General features: G+C 39.1%; 1 protein-coding gene across 1 annotated transcript in view; it reads left to right on the top strand.

The window, feature by feature from the left end:
• Window positions 1-20,090, top strand: part of ZCWPW2 (zinc finger CW-type and PWWP domain containing 2) — a 104,488-nt gene that overhangs the window by 75,675 nt on the left and 8,723 nt on the right. The window contains exon 7 of the mRNA XM_050938520.1: window positions 7,740-7,861. Coding sequence (XP_050794477.1) covers window positions 7,740-7,861 — 122 coding nt within the window. The remainder of the gene's footprint in view (window positions 1-7,739; window positions 7,862-20,090) is intronic.

Raw genomic sequence — 20,090 nt, forward strand, 5'->3', positions numbered from 1 at the left:
CATGGGTGATGCTTTTTTCATCCCCTGGAACAGGAAACTTCTCTATGCCTTTCCTCCATTTACTCTACTGTCAACGGTCCTGCTGAAAACAAAAAGAAACAGAGCCCATGTCATTCTAATTGCTCCTACTTGACTGAAACAGACTCGGTACCCTTACCTGTCACAACTTGCGATGTGCCCGATGATCCCACTCCCAACCATTCTGCACCTCTTCTCATAGAACAGAGGATGTACCCTGTATCCCAGCTTAGGGATTCTCTGCCTCAAGGCATGGCTCCCAGTCGGTTCCAATTTAGAAAGCTCCTATTCAACGGAGGTACAAGAAGTTCTGTGCACAGCAGAAAGGCCTTGACTTCACATACTTACCTGCAAAAATGGTCCAGGTTTCAGATTTGGTGCTCTTTTCAACAAATTTCCCCAACATCCGTGACTCTTCCACATATCCTAGACTAAGCATTGACCCTAAAGGTCTCTCAGGATCCACTTAGCAGCTATAACAACTTTCCACCAGCCAGAAGGATATTCAGTGCTGTCACATCCAACCACTAAAAGTAAACCTCTTCCCACAACCTTGTCTTCCGATTCCCATGTGGAACCTAAACCTGGTACTGAAAGCATTGATTAGGCCTTTCAAACCTATGGCCACCTGTTCGCTGATGTACCTTTCCATGAAAACGGCCTTCCTGATAGCGATTACCTTTACCACGAAAATAGGAGAGAGAGCTGTTCTGATGGCACATCTCCCCAACACGGTATTCTTCCCAGAGAAGGTTACGCTTAGGCCTCATCCAAAATTCATCTCGAAGCTGACCTCCCTGTTTCATGAATCAATTAATTCACTTTTCAATCTTTTACCTTAATATTGCATACCTTGAATGTCAGGAGAGCCCTGGCCTTCTACTTGGACAGTACTAAGGCCTTCAGGAAGTCCCATAAGCTTTTCCTCTCCATTGCAGAAAGATCCAAAGGTTCAGCAATATCAGCCCAAAGGCTTTCCAAGTCAGTCTTGACTTCCATCAGTGTTCCAAGTTCACAATATGATCCCTCCAGACTCTGTTCGGATACACTACACAAGGTCAATTTCTTCACTGTCGCCTTCTTCACGAATGTCCCTATCTTGGAGATTTGTAGCACAATGACATGGGCATTGGCCCATACTTTCACAGAACACTATGCGATGACTGGGGACTCTGCTGCTGAAGCCATCTTTGGCTCCATAGTACTGCTAAGTGTAACTGACCCAACTCCGAAGTCCCAGCTCTCCAGAAGGGGTATTGCTTGGGAGTCACCTACAGTGCAGCACCCACAGGGACACTACTCGAAGAAGTTGTTACTCACGGTGTGCAGTAATGATGGTTCTTTAAGATGTGTCCTGCTACGGGTGGTCCACCACCTATCCTCCTCCCTTCTACTTTGGAGTTATTGTCAGTGACTCTGCAGTAGAGAAGGAACTGAGGGTCGGGGGTTAGCCCACGTGCACTAACTACCCTCCTGGAGCAGCACAAGGAAACTGCTACCGAAGTTCTCTGATCAGTAGCGCAGGGACACAAGCACATCTATACAGTGGAGCACCCAATAGGGACACACATCTTGAAGAACCATCATTACTGCACAAGGTGAGTAAATTCTTCTTGCTACCAATGAAAACAGTGTTTTTGGTAGCAGTTACTTTTGTGGGGATGGCATCAGAGCTTCAACCATTACCAGCAGACCCTCCCTTCACAGTATTTCACCAGGGCAAAGTCTATCTTAGGCTGCATCCTAAGTTTATACCAAAGGTTGTTTGGCATTCCACCTCAATCAAACCAACCAAACTTCTTGTTTTTGTTTTTGAAGCCTCACTCTAATAAGACGGAGGAGAGGCTTCATACCTTGGATGTCTAGAGAGCTTTATTCTTTTACTTACACATACAAAGACGTTCAGGTAATCTCCTACACTTTTTGTATCCTATGCTGAAAGGATTAAAGGCAACCTCTTACAGTTCAATATATATCCGACTGGATTTCTGACTATATCTAGCTAAGGTCTCTTGTCCTATGAGGATAACAGCCCTTTCTACTAGGGTTCATTCCACTTGATCAGCCTTTTTGAACAACATACCTATGTAACCCTTCTCCCCCTCTGAGTTGGCAGCAACAAGGGCCGGGTTCAGTATCCAGGGGTTTTGTTTCTATAACACAATGCCAAACCAGCTCGAGCCCCCACCCAGTGACCTGGGAAAATCTTACACACACCCCTAGGTGCCTCGAAGAGGCAATACTTCCCCTCTCGCAAGCGCAGAGTCTCAGTGTAGTAGAAAAGGTTTAATTACATGAGATAAACAACAAGCATTAAATTGGGAAAATATCTCAATTAGAGTTCATAGACCAAACCGTGAGCAAAGACCCACCCCAGGAAATTGGGCCGTGTCCTTTTCCCTGGGCTCTTGAGCCCAGCAACCCCCAAATCACCCACAGTCCCAAAAGACCCACAATCCAAAAATCTCTGTCCTGGGTCAGTGCAGCCCCGAAGTTCGAGAGTCTATCTGCAGATGTCCCTCCCCCCAGCCTGGGTAGAAAGGGGCACCTTACGTGGTCCGGGGCCAACTGCCCTGCCTCTCCGTGGGGTTCTGCTTCCGCCTTTTCCACGAACTGTTCCGCTTTACCAGCCACTCCGCTCTGCTCCTCCAGCCGTCCTCACAAACTGCTCCGCTCCGCTCCACCAGCCGCTCTGCTCCACCAGCTGTCCCATGAGCTGCTCCAGCTGTTCCCGCAAACTGCTTGGCTCCGCTCTCTCCGTGGGCCACTCCAGCCATCCCCACAAACTGCTCCACGCCACTCTGCCAGCTGCTCTGTTCCTCAGTATAGCTTCAGGCTCCCCCACTAGTTAGCACAGTACTCAGTGCTCTCAGCTCAGTAATTCCAGCTCTTTAGTGATTTCAACTCTTAATGATCTCAGCTCATAGTAGGGGAGCCCCAGTGCTAGTGCACCATTAGCCCAAAGTGAGTTCAGTTCAGTAACCTGTATCTAGATTCTTAAGGGAATAAAAAATCAACTCTGACATTCCACAGTGGAGAGAGGAGTGGGTGGAACTGGTGCTTCTGGCTCCACAAGGAGACTACACCACCAGGCACAGATACCTGTCCCCAGTCTCTCTCAATTCACTGGGTTTTGGAACCCATGTCCCTTGTCTAGCAAGTACCACCCAACTGAGGTTGAGTCATTTCTGTCACAAACCAGTCCCACAGCTCGGCAGCCTGGGATGGGGTAGGTGTGCCTATGCAAATACATTCTCTGAAATTCTTTCCCCCAGATGTCAGGGCAGAGCTCACCCTGACTCTGCTTACACCTATAGTGGACATTTGCAAAGCAGCAACATGGTCATCTGCACCTACCTTCTCCAGACACTACACTTTTACTTAAACTTCCTGAGCTGATGTGAACTTTGGCAAGATGATGCAGCAGGCTCTCTTCAAATAATTAAAGTCCCACCATCCTCAAGGTAACTTTTGCTGAGTCGCTTACAGTGGAATGTGTATGTGCACAACTATTCAGAGGAGAAAAAATGGTTACATACCTGTACAGTTAGTGTTATTCTTGGAATGTATATAGGCATAACATGTCTCAATGTCCCTTCTGCTTTCCTGTTACTTTGAGTCTTTGTTGGATGTTCATGTGAAGGAATAGAGAGGGAGGCAGAGCCACAACCATTTTATGCCCTCAGCTCTATGCACAAGTGTGGGAAGGGGCACATGTGCCACCCACCAGTATGGTTGGCACAAGTCTACAACTTGATGCATAAGGCACCCATACACCTACAGTAGAATATGTATATGTTCACTACACATCTCAAAGAACAATAGTTATTGTACAGGTAAATAATTTTTTAATTATTATTTTAATAGTTTTAACAGTGTGAATTACAAAACCAAGTAAAGATCTTAATAGTTAGCATCCACATCTCAATGTTTTGGAGTCAAGGACATATTCAGCATGATATAGAAATTTGTGGCAGAACAGGGAACAGAACCCATTCTCCTCGGTCCCAGTCAGGGTCTCATAGCATCTGATCATGTAATTAAAGACTGTATTGTTCATCTGTGTTTCTCACAGTGCTTTGCTGAGGTGGCTGTGCAAGAGTTGCTCCATTTTTTACAGAGAAAATAACCAAACACATAAATTTGGCTTAATCTAATTGAGAGACAATGTGGCTAAATTAGTGAGATTTGGATATGCCACAGCAGAGATTTGGGTCCTATTCCCAGCTCTGTCAGAAATTCTCTCTCAGAAATGATCACGAGCAACCTCTCAGATCATCAATTAACTCATCTAACCTCTTACGGTAATGATCTAAGTAAATATGGGCTGTGAAGGACACAATTGTTAACAATGATCACTGGAAGGGGGAGACTCAAAATCATGATGTCCTGGGTTCCCAGTCAAGTACATCTTCACCTAAGCCAAGAAGTATTTTGTCCATGTCTTGTCTTGAGCTCTGGTTTTGTGCATTTCATATGTAGGAGAACAAAGAAAAAAGAAACCAAAAACAAAGGGTTATATTAGAAAGTGTTAGGGTACTGAACTATACGTGTTGTTAGTTGTGCTGGGTTAATTTTTTCAGATTAATAGCTTATTTGGCAAAAAAAAAAATAAAAAAAAAATAAAACCCAAAACCACAACAGTTTGGTTGACTTAAAACTTTTCACAAATTTTATGTGAATTTGCTAAATAATTCCGACCAAAAATATTTTGGTGGTGGTAGCTGTGGCTATTTCCTTATAATGTTTAGCCCAGTGGTTAGGGCATTCATTGGGGATGTGGGAGACTGCCTGATGTGGAGAAGAGATTTGAAAATACTCTCCTACCTCTCAAGAGAGAACCCTTATCATAGCATTATGGAATATTTTGCAGTAGTCTCTCTTAGTCTTTCTTGTGGAAGTTCCACTTATTATTGGAGCACAGATGTGAATTTGGGTCTCCCACATCCTAGGTGAGTGCCCTAGCCACCAGGCTACAGAGTCATTCATTTGTGCTGTCTTTCTGATCCAATTACTATTCATTGCCATTATGAATGACATTGGCTGCTATACCATAGACTGATATCACCACGACCTCTTCCTCCTCCTGCTACTTTGTGAATCTAGCCCTTTTAAATCTTTTGCATCAGTTCTATACCCTATTCTGATTAGACTAAATATTCATGTGCTTTCCAATGAAACAGTTTATAGACAGAACTAGGATACCAAAATAGCTTCTTGACCTAATGAAATACATTAAAGATTGCTTGGACCACTGGAAACACTTCACAGCTACTTCTATATGGTATATTATAGAGTTAAAACTTAATATCTTAGATTGACTCAGTTATATAGTTTGTGTTCTCACTGGTGCTACACCTAGAATTACAGCACATAAACATATAAGAGAAATATGTCTGGCTATGGAAGAAACTCTGCATTGCATTGTTACAGCTATAAAATAGACTGAATTGTGATTAATCTGTTATTTGCTCAGATTTACTTGTCTAGTATCCCAGGTTAGGCTAGGTACAGTCTAATATGAAAAATGCTCCAGAATATTGACTGGAAATGTCATTTTCATAAGCACATCTACTAGAAGAATTCTCCCATCCTCAGGTATTGTTCAGATATATGGTCTAAAATGCAAAAAATAAAATTGCTGACAATTCTATACCTACTTCTCTTGAGCACACTAAATTCAGAATTCCCCATAACTTATCAGAATTAAGCTTTCAATTATTGGGAAATTCCAAGCATCTGACATTTCTTTGATTTAAAAGAGAAAAAAACATTTAGATAGGAAACATTTTGGATCCACATGTCTCCTTTTCTACAATAGGCTCCATGGCATTATAGTTAAGACAGATACTCTGCTTGGGCCTTTCTCAGCCCAAGAACAACTCTTCATACAAAGTAGAAAAGGAAAGGTCTTTCATCTTCTCTTTGTTCAATCCTACTAAGGTCTCTATGGGACAAAAATCTTCATTTATGTGACTGGATAGTATAAGTTTTTGGCAGAATACTAGCAAACAGTACACTGTATACAATATAACATCTTGTATTTTTCAGTTTTGTAAAACAAGTCGGGATACAGATCATATGAAAGATTATATAAAAATGTATGTGTGTATCTATGTAATTATAAAGTATGTTATCCTGGTATGACTTACATGATTAGTCCAAGGAAAACACATATTAATGATTTGGAAACACATTAAAAATGTTATACCAAATGTAGTGCATATCATATAAACTACACCTAATGAAAATGATGATTCAGCTACCAGCCAAAAACACTGTGGTAATATTGATGATATTCATTAAATGAGAAGAGCTGAAGAAAAGCTTTGTGAAGCTTGAAAGTTTGTCTCTTTTATCAACAAAAACTGGTCCAATAGATGATATTACCTCACCACCTTGTCTCTCTCATATCCTGGAACCAACATGGCTACAACACTGGGATATATCAGTAATGGCAGACTTTCCATGAAAAGACATTCATGAAGCTGATACTGTTGTGCAAACATCCATGCAGGCTTTACTGCACATTTTGACCAGAGAAGTTGGTGCAATTATTGATATAGTCATTTCTGAAGATAGTATGTAATAAGTTTAATTGAGAAGGTCTTTTCCTGGCAGCCTCTAAAGCCTCAGTAAGGTGAGATGAAATGGTCCCAGCTAGAAATTAAATTGGTTCAACTAACCTTCAACCTGAAGGTTGCATTTAATACTTTATTAGCACAACAGAACCTCTTTATAATCTTATCAAAGCTGTTTACAGAATGTCTTGCTTTAGAATAGCTTCCTGCATTGTTTTTTCTTCCAGCTTCTCTTTACAAATAAATACATTAAATAAAATGCTTTCTAATATTTTTCCCTAAAACCTACCACGTTGAAAAAATAGAATAGTTTTGCATCAAATACTTAGTATGAATTTACCTAATTTTGAATCAATGCTCACAGTGAAAAACATTTGTGCTATACATTGGAAAGAAACAAAGCTGGTCAGAAGGAACTGGTTGAGCATTCTCATGGTAGCATTGTGTTGTGTCCATTTACGGAAAGGTGGGAGATGACCTCATGTGGCCTCCTGTCCCCATATCCCTGCTGCCTGTGGAAAAGGCTGCTTGCAGCTGCCACCATCCTATTTCTATAGGAAAGAGAAGAAAGACCACCAATGACCTGTCTCCAAAGAGCTCTGCTTCAGCAGAGCCTCTTGGCGTTGTGAGTTTTGTTGCATTTTGTATCTCCTTTCAGAGATTTTCTATCCAGAAAGTTCAAGAGGTATATTTTGTAAAGTAATGTAAGAAGTTACTTTTTATTTTTGTTTAAAAAGTTTTCAGGCAAGTTTCTACCCACATCCAGTATAACAGTGCTATACAAATTGCAAGAATTTTACCTAACAAGATAACTCTTTTACTATTCTTCGCTTAATCTTGACAATTGTGTTGATTTCAAATCATTAAAGACCAAAGGATGAATTGTTCTCACACCTGAAGCCAGTAAAGTTACGCTGGAGTTTCACCAGTGTCAATGATAGCGGAATTTAGCTCCATATGGTTTTATCACAGGAAACCCATTTTCTTTTCCATGTTTGGAGTAATGATTTTCCCTGGAGATTTTCTGTATCTGTTCCCCACTGTTGTTATTTATTATTCAGTCAATTAAATTTCATTAATAATGTTGCATAAATGTACATATGTATTTTAGCTAAATTATTGATTTTGTTGGTTTATTAGTTGTCTCTGAGACAGAAGTTATATTAAAAGATCTGGAACAAATTCTCAGGCATGTTGCAGACCCTTTAAAAACAACTTGTGGGTTGTATGGAAATGGAGAGGGAAAAGATTCAGGAGAAAAGGTATGAATTATACATGGTATTGCTAACTAGTTACTGGAAACATTTTTAATTTTAGTGGAATTTATGATAGTGCTTAAAAAAGACACTTTTAAATATGTTTTAATGACTATATAACATACTTCTGAAAACAATGTATACTGCCCACTTTTTGAATGCTTTATATTTAATCATAATAATGATATAAAATAAAATTGTTTAAAGATCATATTTAATACAAACCAGTTTCACTGTATCCTACATTTAAAACAGAAGATATTTGAAATTAATATTCATGGTTGAAATCCCAGTCTCAGGGAGATGCATCCACTGATATCCCCATTATTAATTATACTGCAGATGTCTGCATGTGGGCAGACAAGTAGATCTTACTTCGTATACCTATATTTCAAATTTGGGTGTAGTATATCTAGCTAGGAGATGGCCTCTAGAGATCCACACTCTCCCTGCACATGGTCCAGGATCACCAAACAGCTAATCCTGTATCTGCAACATACTTAATAAGTTACCTTCTTTATTCAAGGGCCCATTTAGCTAATGTTTACTTTATTTCCCCTCTATTTAAGTGTAAAAAAAAAGCACCTAATCAGATTGTCTTTAAGTGATTGTCCACATCTATTCCATTATTGGTACACACATATACCATGTGTGCGAGAGTGCAATCTTTTTAAATAGCACTGTCTTTCAGGGCCATGTCTGTACCCTCTGGTGCTCCATATCTGAGGTCATAAAGATGAGGTGATAGCAAGTGACCTACAGTTCCTTCTTACTGCCTAGGGCTACAAGATGGAACACCTTCAGTGTCTGTATCTATGCGCAATGTGCAACTGATTTTCTATGGTTAGTTCTTAATTAATGCTCTAGCTATAGTTGGTATAGTTTAAGCCCATTGGCAAAAAAGAAAAGGGAAAAAAAGAAAGGAAAAAAAAACCCTTTTCAAGTTAAGGATATGCTTAACTTGCCCCAGACCTTGCCCCAGACGTAGTGAAGTCAAAGTCTCCTAGATTCAAGACCTATCTTTCTTGGGAGGCAGCTGTTCCTATTATGAACACCCTAACTGCCTCTTCTGCCTTGGGGAAGTACTTATATCATGCAAGTTTCTATATGCTGCTTCTTTCCCAAAAGAATCCAAAAGCAAGGGAATCCCACCTGAAGCTTTTCCTCTTTGAGAAGTACATGATGACCTTGTTGTGTCCTGAAGGAGAGACCATCTTACTGGATCACACCAGCTCTGTGAGTTCTCCAGTAAGTCAAGTGTCTACCTCAGGCACTAGAGGTCATTTGGCACTGAGGAAGTCCCACTCTTCTATTGTGGAGTCAACCAGAGCTTCCCTACCCTCCTTCACTCAACACTGAAGAGGGAGGGTGCTTATTGGTGACCACAGATCTCCCTCTCTGGGTCCGAGCAGATTTACCTTAGGAGGCAGTTCAAGGCCCAGATTGGATATTGCTGACACTTCGACACTGAAGGGTCACCAGATTATCTTAGTGCAGCTTGGAGAAACTACTTGTGTGTCTGGTACTGACAAACAAGAATTGAAGCATCTGACACTAAAGCAACTGGAACTGAAATTTTAAATGGCAGAGTGTCAGTAACCTAGTCCCAGATTTGGACCTTAGCGTCCAAAATATGGGGGTTAGCATGAAATCCTCCAAGCTTAGTTACCAGCTTGGACCTGGTACTGCTGCCACCACCCAAAAAATTAGAGTGTTTTGGGGCACTCTGGTCCCCCCAAAAACCTTCCCTGGGGACCCCAAGACCCAAATCCCTTGAGTCTCACAACAAAGGGAAATAAACCTTTTCTCTCCCCGCCCCTCCAGGTGTTCCTGGAGAGATACACAGAAGCAACCTCCGTGAATCTAAACAGAGGGATTCCACCCTCCCCGTTCCCAGCCTGGAGAACAGAATTACCGAGAGTCAATCTCTCTTCCCCCCTCACCCAGAGTGAATGCAAAGTCAGGCTAGTACATCTAACACACACAGGTTTTCCCCTGACTTCTTCCTCCCACCAATTCCCTGGTGAGCTGCAGACCCAATTCCCTGGAGTTCCTCACTAAAGAAAAACTCCAACAGGTCTTAAAAGAAAGCTTTATATAAAAAAGAAAGAAAAATACATACAAATGGTCTCTCTGTATTAAGGTGACAAATACAGGGTCAATTGCTTAAAAGAAATATGAATAAACAGCCTTATTCAAAAGAATACAATTTAAAGCACTCCAGCAACTATAGACATGTAAATACAAAACAAAAAACCAACTTTGTACTCACAACTTGGAAACAGAAGATTAGAAAGCAGGAAATAGAAAAAATCCTTCTCTAGCTGAGAGAGATTCAGGCAGAAGACAAAGAACTCAGACACAAACTTCCCTCCACCCAGAGTTGAAAAAACTCCTGTTTCCTGATTGGTCCTCTGGTCAGGTGCTTCAGGTTACTTTTTCAGGTGAAAGAGACATTAACCCTTAGCTATCTGTTTATGACACAGAGCTTCCCATGCTAGCACTGAAGCTCATTGCACTAAAGAATCCAGTGTAACCTAAGCTGTCAGTCCTGGTATCACTCCTTTGGCACCTACGATGGAGCACCTAGCACTTCACTTTATGGTACCAACCTCACATCTCAGGCTGGAGGAAACACTACCTTCTCTTGTTGTGGTACTCATAATATTTGTAGTACTAGAATACCTAATGGTATTGGACTAATCAGAGTCACCATTTCTGGCCTCCTGGAAGAAACTACTCTTTGACCCCAGCCTTGATACTGATACAAAAATTTCTGGGACCCTCATGAACTCTTGAAAGATAATCTCTGCCAATGAAAGATTTATATCCCTTCTCCTCTGCCTCACTTGCCCTACTGAAGTGGAGCAGGCTAATTGCCCCATTGTCATGAAGCAGTTCACTGCTGGGACTATTGTATCAGCCCTCAAGTCACACACCAGTGGCTCTATAACTCCCAGACCTTGAAAATAAACTAGCAGACGATACTCAATCAATCACAAATAATCCACCAAGAATTCTGTTCAACAAGACATCTTCTACAAACGGCGATGTCCAAGAATAGACTTATTTGCTTCAGACCAGAACAAGAAGTGTTAGAGATTCTGCTCCAGAATGGCAGCCAATCCAGGCTTTCTGTCAGATGACTTCCTGACTTCATGGACTGTGGGACTCATGTATGCCTACCATCCCATTCCTTTGATACTGAGGGTCATGAGGAAGCTCAGATAGGACACAGCACTGGTGAGGATGATAGCACCAGCATGGCCCAAGTAATTTTAGTATTTGGGCCTGATGACCTTGTCAATGCAGCTTCCAGTCGTGGTTCTGATGCACCTGGGTATCCTAATGCAGACAAAGGGCCAAATCCTGCACCTGGACCCTACACTCCTCCATCTCACAGCCTGGATGCTGGCTGATAACCACAGACAGATCCTGCTCCATTGCAATCCAGAATTTCTAAGTTTGCACTAGAAAAGACTCAACACGGATGACATGAATAAATGGAAAAGGTTCGCTGTTTAGGTGACACAAAATCATTGACCACCTTGGAAGGCTGCAGCAGCCTCCATTCTCGATTACTTGCTAGCCCATAAGCATTCAGGTCTCTCCATCAGGTCCACAAGACCATATCTGGCAGATGTCATTCTCCTGCTGAAAGCTACACAAACTTGTCACATGCAACAATGGCCAGGTTTCTCATTCACATCTTCCCATCAGTCAGGGAATCTGCCCCTGAAACCCCCCTTATGGTAGGACCACTGTATATGGTATTCCACAAGGACAAAGGGACATAAAGACCTCATCTGAATTTTTTATCTAAGGTAGTCTATGACTTTAAACTCAACTTACCAGTGTTGGAGAAAAACAGCGTTTTTTCTTTTAGGTTGGGTGCAGCAAGTTAGATACTTTATTTTTTCTAGCAATTGCATGGAGAGAGCTAAACAGGTCTCTCACAAGGTAAACAATTATAGCAAGCATTTATACCTTTGTTACATACAATAATGAGCAACAACTGTATTTGTTTATACATAGGTCATCCTGATATCTTATTTTTCTCACTTTTATTTAGATTATAGTCTATATTCCATACTTATTGAACACAAGGTCGCAACAACTTTTCACATAGTTCTTTCCCACTTGCCTCTCACAATCCTTGCTTCTACAAATCTCGCGTTATTAGGGTTACAGCTAGCCTGACTCTTGTTTACATAAGGAGACTGTGTGGACTTGAAATCTCCTTCACATCTGTCAAGGTTCCTTCCCCACTCTGAACTTTAGGGTACAGATGTGGGGGACCTGCATGAGAAGCTCTAAGCTCAATTACCAGCTTAGATCTGGTCTGGCTGCCACCATTCACAAGCACTCCCTTCCTTGGGTAGCTTTGAGAAACTTCACCAATTTCCTGGTGAACACAGATCCAAACCCCTTGGATCTTAAAACAAGGAAATTAACCATCCTCCTTTCTTTCTCCCACCAACTCCTGGTGGATCCAGATCCAACCCACTTGGATCTAAAAACAAGGAAAAATCAATCAGGTATTAAGAAAAAGGCTTTAATTAAAGAAAAGAAAGGTAAAAGAAAATCCTCTGGGAGAGATTAGCATACCAGCTACTCTCACAGACAACAGGTTCAAAACACAGAGGATGTTCCCCTAGGCAAAACTTAGTACACCAATAAAAATACCCAAATACTCAATTTGATTCTACCTCTAATTGCACAAGACAGGTTACAAAGAAATAAACATAAACTTATTTATTCCTTTCTAAAACGCACTACTCTGATAAGAGGCTAGTTCCTTGATCTTTTTCACTCCGGCTGAAACTGAAAACTAATAAAGGAAAAAGTGCTCCTTCCTTTTAAAACATCTTGTTCCCCCATTGGTTCCTCTGGTCAGGTGTCAGCTAGGCTAGGTGAACTTCTTAACCCTTTACAGGAAAAAGAGGCATTAACCCTTAACTATCTGTTTATGACAACATCCCTGTTAGTTTTTTTTTTTTTACTTCCACACCCCCCTCTTTTGTGCTTTTAGCACAACTAACATTTTTAAATCTTTATTTGCATTAAGCCTTGGATTTAGATTTTACAGTAAAAGCTTTAACCTTAGGGGTTTTCATTGAATGCAATGACAATACATGATTAGCATGGACATGAAAGGTATTACTATTATTACGTTTTTTACAACAATAATATAATTTTAAACTAAACAACAGCAATAAAAGCAGTAACATTTTTATGGTAATAATATGATGGGGTTGTTGTACAGTTTTAGTTACAAATCACAATACATTATTTTTAGTACATAAAGTAGACACTTTGTAAGCTGTATGAAAGGTATTTTTTTAAACTTGATATATATTTTGAAGCCCTTGTAATGAATTTGCCCTTGTAATTTAGAGATTTTTTGAACCTTTGGTAATAGTGAAAGCAAATTTTGAAACCAATTAGGCACTGAAGTACTTTAATTAAAAGATATTTGAAACCTAAGGGCTGATTGTAGGATTTTATTTGCGGGCCAGTAAATAATATGATTGTCTGCAGCAGTAGTATGATTAAAATGTATATTTTGCAATGTGGTGGCTTTAACATACACACAGCTATTATTAGCTTGAAAAAGCAGGTGTTTTGTCAGGGTAGTTTTTTGTTTTATACCTTTCTAACAAACTTTGTTAAACATTGTGACAACTTTTTTTTGCTTTAATTTTTTTACACACTAAAGCTGCGGGGGTGTTAAGGGCCAAAATGTTTACTGATTTTTTATTTTAATTTAAATATTAGGTGTTATTTTAGGAGCACTAACAACAAATTGGCTAGGCATTATTAGGTGGTTTAATTTTTTAGATATTATGGTGAATAATTTAGTTTTACATGCATTTTTTTATGGCCGCGGCAGGACTTGGTATGTGGGAGCCCACACCCCATTTACTGGCCCATATGCTTGGAAGGAGCACTGCGAGTACTTGCACATTTATTTAGAAAAATTTTAAGTATGTTTTTATGGCCACAAATTAGATGGCATTTTTAAGGTATTTGTAAGGGCAGTAGGCCATATCTTATGCTTGAGATTACTTTGAATGGCCATTAGCTGGTTATTCAGGAAATTTTGAATTTCTGAACATGACAGATTTTACTGCAATGCCTTTTTAGCCTTAATGATATTTAATATCATTTTTGTTAGTAACTTTTGGGTTATTGAACTAAGGGCAGAATAACATGTAATTTACCAATTTTAGCTTGCACCTGGATTAGCTGTGCTTTAGTAATAAGACCAGTGGCCTTTTTTAGTTGTCCTAATTTTTTATTGTGTTGTTGGCCCTTAAGAATATTTTAAATTGCTACTGCACTATTTTCACCATTTTATAAATGTTTAGCTAATTTTTTTTAGAGGAAATTTGTGCCCTTTGCTAGCCAAATAACAGCTTTTTTGGAGCAATTTGGATATATGGAAGTGACATAAGTAATTAAACACATGGGGGAAGGCCTCCTTCTTTGGAAGATAGTATTAGGGAGATAAATGAATCATCAGGCTGAAAATAGGACATCTGAGCTAAATAAGGGTAGTAAATAGATCAGTAGGCTAAAAAGACAATGTCTGAGCCAGCTGAGATAAGAGGGAGAATGCCCAGGGAACCGTTTACTAAGAACAAGATAACAATGGACAAGATCAATTAGGAATGTAGAGATGAGGTAAGGAGTATGTTGATCATGGAAAATGCATGGACAGAGCATGCTGAACAGGGATTGCTTCCTGCAAAGTAACCAAGTCAAAGTGTGATGCAATGTATAGTAAATGCAATGACATATGTAATGTATATAAAGGAACAGGATTTCTGTGTAACTTTGGAGCTGTGATGTACTCTACATCCACCCTGCCCCGCTTCCCCCAGCATTTGAGACTGATCAATTCAGTATAGCATTGCTATGTGCCAAATAAAGATATCTGAGAGATAAATCTGGAGATGAACTGAGTTCTTGAGAAGCTGAGTGGAAAGAGGTCTTGTAGGGAATCCCAAAATTTAGCTGTTGACAGATCTCTTGGTAGCCTCTGCAGTTTCTCTTTTGGTGTTCCAATTTCAGAAATTTGTAAAGCAGCTACTTGGAGTTCAGTCCACACCTTCATTCATCACTACTTTTTGATAGAGGGCTTCAGATCTGATGTCTGCTTTGGCAGAACTGTATTACAATCATTGTTTCATTCGACTACACCTATGAGATGTGAATTACTGCGTGTGAATCACCAGAAGTGGAATATGTGTGGATAATCACTCAAAGAAGAAAGAGCAGTTACTTACCCTACAGTAACTGTAGTTCTTTAAGGTGTGTTGTCCACATGTATTCCACAATGCACTTTCTTTCTCTGCTACTGTGGAGTCCTTGTCAATATGGATTCTGTTTTGGCAAAGGAACTGGAGTGGTTGCATCCATCTCACCCTTTATGCCCTCAGCTATGAAGTCCTAAAGGGCATGTAGAGCACTATTCAAAAAGATTCTAATCTCATTCCCATAGAGTGCATGCACACCAGAAGTGGAATACATGTGGACAACAGATCTCAAAGAACTACAGTTACAGTAGAGTAAGTAACCTCTTTATGTGGGTAATCCAAAATAATATACATCAATGGAAAAACTGGCTGATTATACCATGGTAATATTTCTAAGGAAGCATGTGCTGAATACCTTATTATCATGTAATTCTATCTACTGTCTGGTAAATCTAATGTAATTTCCTACTTAAATAATGGAAGAGATGTCTAACAGAAAAATCTGCATGCAACTAGAGGATAATACAAACATGCACAATGAATGGCATAGATTTATAAAGAAAAATCAAACAAATTTGATAACTTTTTTTATCAAATTACAAAATCAGTTGTAAAAGACAATTGATTACATATAAGATATCTGAACATTAGTTAAAACATTAAACACTGTTTCTTATAAAATCTTACTTAAATAATTAATCCAAATTGGATTGAACATGAGTGTTCTTACATGAATTGAAAACTGTCTCAGGGATTGTAAATAAGAAGTAATGATAAACTACACAGGATCCACATCCACTGGGCTGCTAAAGTACAGAACCATAAGAGACAACAAGGAATGGTGATCTGATGGCAAATTGATAGAATCACTTATATATTCTTATAGTTCCACTTGCAGTTACAGGCTTACCTGTTAGCAACATGGACCAGAGTTGAAAGGCAAATGTAACATCTAACATAAAGAAGTGGTGTTTTCCAACTGTATCTACCCTATTGGATTGCCACTCTTATGCCTGTGCTTCCAACCTATGACCAGGAAAGAAGTTTTCAAATATTTTGAGATATTAAGAATTTGTAATGAGTCTTAATGTCTTTTGAAGTTTCTTACTGTCATAACACAGCTCATTTCTGATTGGTCTTGGAGACAGAACTTCTTGCACTTCAATAGGCAAGCAAAAGACACCACCAATTTGGTCATCTTAATGTACCCTCTCTACATACATTGGAAAGCTTATTATGTCTTCAGATGAGGTATGATGTGGAGTTCTCAAGTGGTGCCATTACCATAGAAATGAGATAAACAATGACACCATCAACACGTAAAAATGACCTCTTTGAAATATTTGCATTTGTTTCTGTTAATGACTCTGTATTATTTCAACCTATTGCGTCCAACCTTTAGATCCTGTCCAGTGCCGTCTTTCTGCAGTTTTCAGTTATTGTTGTCATATCTGTCAAGGACTTCGGTTACAGTATTAGGTTTGTCAAATCCTTTTAGGACCTGCCTCAAGTACTCAGCTACCAGTTCATCAAATCTGTGGAATTTGTCTCCAGCCATCATTTGTTTGATGACCATGGAATCTCTGATGTACACTGTGGTTTCTTTGTTGCATGCTCTTAGCTTATGGATGCTTTCAGCTTGAGCTTCCAGATGATGTCCTAATTCAGCTTTTTCTGTTATTCTCATTGTTCCATCAGCATGCAAGAGGGACATAGACACAGACATAGACACATTGAGAGACTAAGAACAGATACCATTGAAATATATCTGTGTCTTGCTAAGGGTAGGGCTCTGCAGAAAACAATTTATGGACTGAAAGCTGCTGCAATTGTCCCTCCCTTGCGAGACTTAAATTTGGTCTTCTTGGACATATGATCAAACGTTTTGATGCCAGATTTCTTGACTGGGCTGAAGAAGCTATGTGTCCCATGAGAATCAAGTGCGCCTCTCAAAAATCTCTTCATTTGTTCTTCACCAATATCTGTTATTTTCAGTAGATTCTCTTTACATTTGATATTACATGCAGTTCAGTAGATATATTGATAAGCACCTCTGGATGTGATTCAGGATTAAATGAATTTGTCATATTGTTGATGACATCATTTGTAAGGCAGTAATATGATCTTCATACCTCTTCAGTGCAGGCGCAAGGACTCATTTGTAGACTTTGTCTTCACTACTTCTTGTTAGGCCATTTCTTTTTCTCTTAGCTTTTGCATGTTCATAATATGAAACTGTGCATTGTCATATCTGACACTAATTCTGACCTATGCATGAGTGTCACTGAATTAAAAAGTTAGTTTCTAGACTATTCAAAGGCTAGTACTGCATGCATAGGCAATTACAAGTTAAAACCTTCTACCAAGCAGATACTACATTATATGTACAAAAGCTTACAGATGGAGAATCATTATATTAGGAATTCATGTACCTTTATAACTACCCTCCATACAGTACAAACTATGGGCATACAATCTACTGTTACTGGTGCACAAACTTAAATGTGAGACCGATATAGCCATAAAATTTCAATTGAAAATATAGAAAATTATTATAATCACTTGTGAGATACTTTGACAATTAAGATATGCAATGTGAAAACATTTAATGTTAGTATATTGCAATATGTTATTTGCCATTTTTGCCCTGCTAAACAGTGTCTTCATTTATAAAAAAAAAAAAATACTTGTCCATTGAAAACCAACAAAAATCTTTTAATACATTTTCATTTGGTAGCTTTGACCAATAAACACCACATTAAGGGGTTAAAATTTACTTAAAACAGCAAAAATTGTAGTCAGAGTCATGTTGCTATGTTTCTGGAAATATGCAAAAAATATGACACTCTCATTTTGAGTATCATTGTTTCACTGTGCTTACAGACTTACAGTACCACTTGGAGTTCCACATGCTTCCTCATCTAAACATATATAAAATAAGCTTTCAACTGATATATGATGTAGATGTGTGTAATGTGGTACATTAAACACCAAAAATATATCCCTTTTTGGAAAAGTGCCACCTGCCTACAAGAGACTTGTCTCAATTTATAGTAACATACTCTTAAATCACAGGATCATACTCCTTCATCTTTTACTAGAAGTTATGTCTAGTGTTAGTCTTTTTTATTTGAAAAGGAAATAGTTTTGCAGGATGTTTTGTTCTCATGGGGCTCTTATTCAGTGAGATAGTGCCTGCAGCCCATTGAAGCTTTATCCCTAATACTCCATTCACTTCATAGCCTTTGGAACATTAGTTCCATGCATTGCCACTGCATTTAAGGTTACAGCCCTTCCACCTACTCCTTGCAACAGTATCCTGGTACTCCAGTCTTCTTTAGAGGCCTCTTTTTTAATTCTAAGGTTGTTTCTCAAAAAACACTTCCTTTGATTCTCTTGGACTATGGACTTCTTAGCTCCCCTTTGCTGAGCTTTGTTTTCTATAAGTTTTGATTTCCTGTGCAAGATAAGATGATTCTTTAGGTCAAAATGGTTTCAGAACTGGTAAGACCATATTTGTTGGCTCCTCCTCTGGGAAAAGTGTTATGTACCTGTTTGTACTTAAAATGATGGGATATGCCTAGTGCCTCACATAGCCTTTTATTTTAACCAAATTTTGGAAGCAAGGAATTGGGATAGGGTTGCACTGAGGCAAAAATTCTTAGTTTAGCCTCACTACATCCTTTTTTTTCTTTAGAAATTTTGTACTTCATGAGGATATGGTGTACAATTATTTGTTGATCCTTGTGGGAATTTTTAATGAGAATTTTGCAATGTCTATTTAATAAAAGCTTCAAAGAAGAACTGCTATAATAGGAAAACTTTCAGATCTATTCAGTTTTGACATAAACTGAATGTCCCTCTAAATTTTCTGTCTTAATTGTTCTTGCTAATTACAAAATCATTTGTTTGCAGACAAGGGCTTTTTCTCTTTTAGCAATTCTCCTATTCACTCTTGCAATAAAGTCATAGTGCAAGGCCAAAGGCTCTCCCCTGTGTGAGATAAATATAAATAAGCTTTCAAATGGAATCTGGAAGGATGGAGTTGCCTCCCTCCGTCAAATTCCTCTTTCCTGTTTATAGAGACTCAGTAGAACTGCTGCATGACATAGGTAGGGAGGGATTTGACTGGTTGGCTATATATAGCTTTAAATTCTCTGGCCATATCCATGCATCTCTCCTTCCCCAACCCTCCACCAAGATAATCACTCCATACTACTGAAGATGAAAGATGGAGTCCCCCAATCTCCTCCCACCAGAGAACTATTTCTTAGGAACATAGGATTTGATCAGAGGTCTATCTAGTCCAGTATCCTGACCGTTGCTAGTGGCCTAGACCAGATGCTTCAGAGGAAGGTGTAAGAACCCTGTAGTGGTCTGAGGTGGGATAATCTGCCCCCTGCATTAGGGATAGATTAAAAAGGTATTTAGGTGCCTAAAGATACAGATGCCTCTTAGTGGTGTTTATAAAAGCACATAAGTAGGTTAGCCACCTAACTCCCACCTTATCTGCTTAGGTGCTTTTGTAAATTCCTCTAGGTGCCTATATTCATCTTTAGGTACCTAAATACCTTTGTGAATCAGGCACCAGGTCTCATCCTGATCCTGGAGATTGACTTAATCTCTGAAGCACAAAGTTTAATATCCTTTCAAAACTTTTTATAATTAATTATGAAAACTCTGGATATCCTTGATATCCATATAAATATCCAGTCTTTTTCAATCTCATGTTCTTGACCTCAGGTTATTCCAGTGGCAATAAGTTCCAGAAGTTAGTTTTATAAAGTACTTCCTTTTCTTGATTTTGAATTTTCACCTTTTACTTTCATTGATTATCTCCATTGTTCTTTATTATTATTATTATTATTATTAATTATTATTATTATTATTATGAGACAAGGAGAACAGAAATTTCTTATCTGTGTTCTCTATACCATTCATGGTTCTACATACTTTTATTGTGCGTCTGATCA

This window comes from Gopherus flavomarginatus, chromosome 2 (genome assembly GCF_025201925.1).
Source record: "Gopherus flavomarginatus isolate rGopFla2 chromosome 2, rGopFla2.mat.asm, whole genome shotgun sequence".
NCBI classification, from domain to species: Eukaryota; Metazoa; Chordata; order Testudines; family Testudinidae; genus Gopherus; species Gopherus flavomarginatus.